General features: G+C 47.7%; 1 protein-coding gene across 1 annotated transcript in view; it reads right to left on the bottom strand.

The window, feature by feature from the left end:
• sdccag8 (SHH signaling and ciliogenesis regulator sdccag8) overlaps positions 1-2500 on the bottom strand; it is a 108293-nt gene that overhangs the window by 84984 nt on the left and 20809 nt on the right. The window contains exon 13 of the mRNA XM_063191202.1: positions 773-915. Coding sequence (XP_063047272.1) covers positions 773-915 — 143 coding nt within the window. The remainder of the gene's footprint in view (positions 1-772; positions 916-2500) is intronic.

Genomic DNA, 2500 nt, shown 5'->3' with positions numbered 1-2500 from the left:
GTGTGTGTGTGTGTGTGTGTGTGTAGTTGAGTGTGTTTGTGTTTGGGATGGAATAGTGGGTTGGTGCCATCTGACTGAGGCAGCAGCCGGTGGATGCCTGGCGTTATTAAACCACTCCCACCCCCCACCCCCCCACCAACACACACACACACACACACACACACACACACACACACACACACACACACACACACACACACACACACACACACACACACTCCCTTACTTCCCCATACTCACCACACACTCCCATGCTGAGGAGCCAGTGGAGAGAGGAGAAGAGAGGAGAGGAGAGGAGTAGAGAAGTAGGAGTAGGAGAGGAGAGGAGAGGAGTAGAGAAGTAGGAGAAGGAATAGGAGAGGAGGAGAAGAGAAGAGAGGAGGAGAGGAGGAGGAGGGAGGTGCTGGGTGTGGTGAGGTATGGTGTGGCAGAGTGGCGAGGTGTGTGTGTGTGTGTGTGTGTGTGTGTGTGTGTGTGTGTGTGTGTGTGTGTGTGTGTGTGTGTGTGTGTGTGTGTGTGTGTGTGTGTGTAATGCATCCGTATGTGTTTGTGTACATGTACTTGTGTGTGTGTGTGTGTGTGTGTGTGTGTGTGTGTATGTGTGTATGTGAGCTCGTGTGTGTGTATGTGTATACGTGAGCTCGTGTGTGTGTGTGCGTGTGTGTATACGTTTGTGGTCATGTGTGTTGTGTTGTGTTGCTGGGCATGTCTCAGCAGTGGGCGGATGGCGTTGTGGGTGTGTGTTGTGGCATGTAATAGGATTACGGGTTACCTGGTGCGGTGCAGTTGGTGCTCGGCCCGGCCCAGCCGCTCCTCCAGACCCACAGCCTCCGCCTGCGCGCGCCCCCCCGCCCTCTGGGCCTCCTCCAGACGCTCCCGGCAACCGCCCAGCTCCACGCCCAGCCTGGACACCTCCTATTGGGGAGGAGGATGAGAAGGAGGAGGAGGTGGTGGAGTTGGGTGAGGGATGGGAGGAGAGAGAAGACAGATATGAGATGGAGGGGTGGGGTGGGGGGACAGAGATGAGGAGGAGAGAAGGATGGGTGGAGAGAGAGAGGGAGAGAGAGAGAAGGAAGAGAGAGGGAATGGTGTGAGAAAGGGACAGAAAGGAAAAAGCAAAAAAAGGAGGACAGAGGGATAGGAGGAGAAGGTTGAGGGAAAGGGAGCGAGAGATGGGGAGGGATGAGGGTGGCGAATGGGTGAAGGAAAAGGACAGATAGAAGAAGGGATGGTAGGGAAATAGCAAGGGACAGTGGGAGAGAGAGAGAGAGAGAGAGAGAGAGAGAGAGAGAGAGAGAGAGAGAGAGAGAGAGAGAGAGAGAGAGAGAGAGAGAGAGAGAGAGAGAGAGAGAGAGAGAAGGAGAGAAACAAGGAAAAACAGAGTTACAGAGGGAAAAAGCAAGGCAGAAGAATGCCAGAGGAAAGGGAAGGAAAGCAGAGGACGCAAAAGAGAGCAAACAAGGGGAAATGGCATGCGAGGTAAAGAGTGGCACGGCACCGACAGAAACAGGAGAGGTGGCACGAGACGGAGATTAAAAGAAGAGAGAGAGGAGGCAGTGAGAAGAGAAGAGGTGGAGTAAGAGAACAAGATGAAGATGGACATATGTGAGAAAAAAAGAAAAGAAATACAGACAGGTAGGAGGGGGGTGTTAGAGGTGGAGAAAAGTTGTCAAAAAAAGAAAAGAAAAGAGAAAAAGAATCCACTCCAAGACACGTTCTCAATGTCATGATGTCCCACAAGAGAATTAACATACTGCGCATACATTTGAATTTTCAACCCTCCCACAAAATAAACAACAAAAAAACATCTACATGTAAGATTCCTGTATGCTGAAGTTATCAAGCTTTGAGGAGTGTAAAGAAGTGTGCGGTTTCATGAGGAAGAAAGTGAAGGGTGCCCTGGAGGGCATATCCAAAGTCTTCACTGGTCTGCCATGTGCCGCTAGTGAACTGGAGGGCATATCCAAAGTCTTCACTGATCTGGTAACTGACGCATTTTCCACGCATCTGAATCCGCAAAGACGATGAGATATGTGGTTACAGATGCAGATTGGCAGCAAATTCATATTTAATGATAAAATTAAAATGTCGTAAATTTTAAATATTAATTTCTAAAATACAAACGTGGTAAATTTCAGACTAAGCAGGGACAGGAGTGTTTCTTATTGTGTCTGTGAATAATTCAATGTATCTGTCGGGCTAAGGTGTAGAAGGTATTTTTCATCTCTACTAGATGCTACAACAGAAAGTGTACAATTAGAATTAGAAATGAGTTAGAATTTTAAAAAAATCTTTAAATAAAATAGAAGTGAACTTTAAAAGGACATTAGAGTGGTCACATTTCAATCAAGCACTGATTCATAATGCTGATTGTGATACAAAACTGTCACCACTGTCAGTCACCATCCACAGCGAGACTTCATGCTCCGCCAAGTCAGTTCAATTTATTAAGACACGCAAAAGTCACTGGTAAACTTTATTGTCATTCAAACACGCGATA

This window comes from Engraulis encrasicolus, chromosome 24 (genome assembly GCF_034702125.1).
Source record: "Engraulis encrasicolus isolate BLACKSEA-1 chromosome 24, IST_EnEncr_1.0, whole genome shotgun sequence".
Lineage (NCBI taxonomy): Eukaryota > Metazoa > Chordata > Actinopteri > Clupeiformes > Engraulidae > Engraulis > Engraulis encrasicolus.
This window is presented reverse-complemented; position numbering and strand designations above follow the sequence as displayed.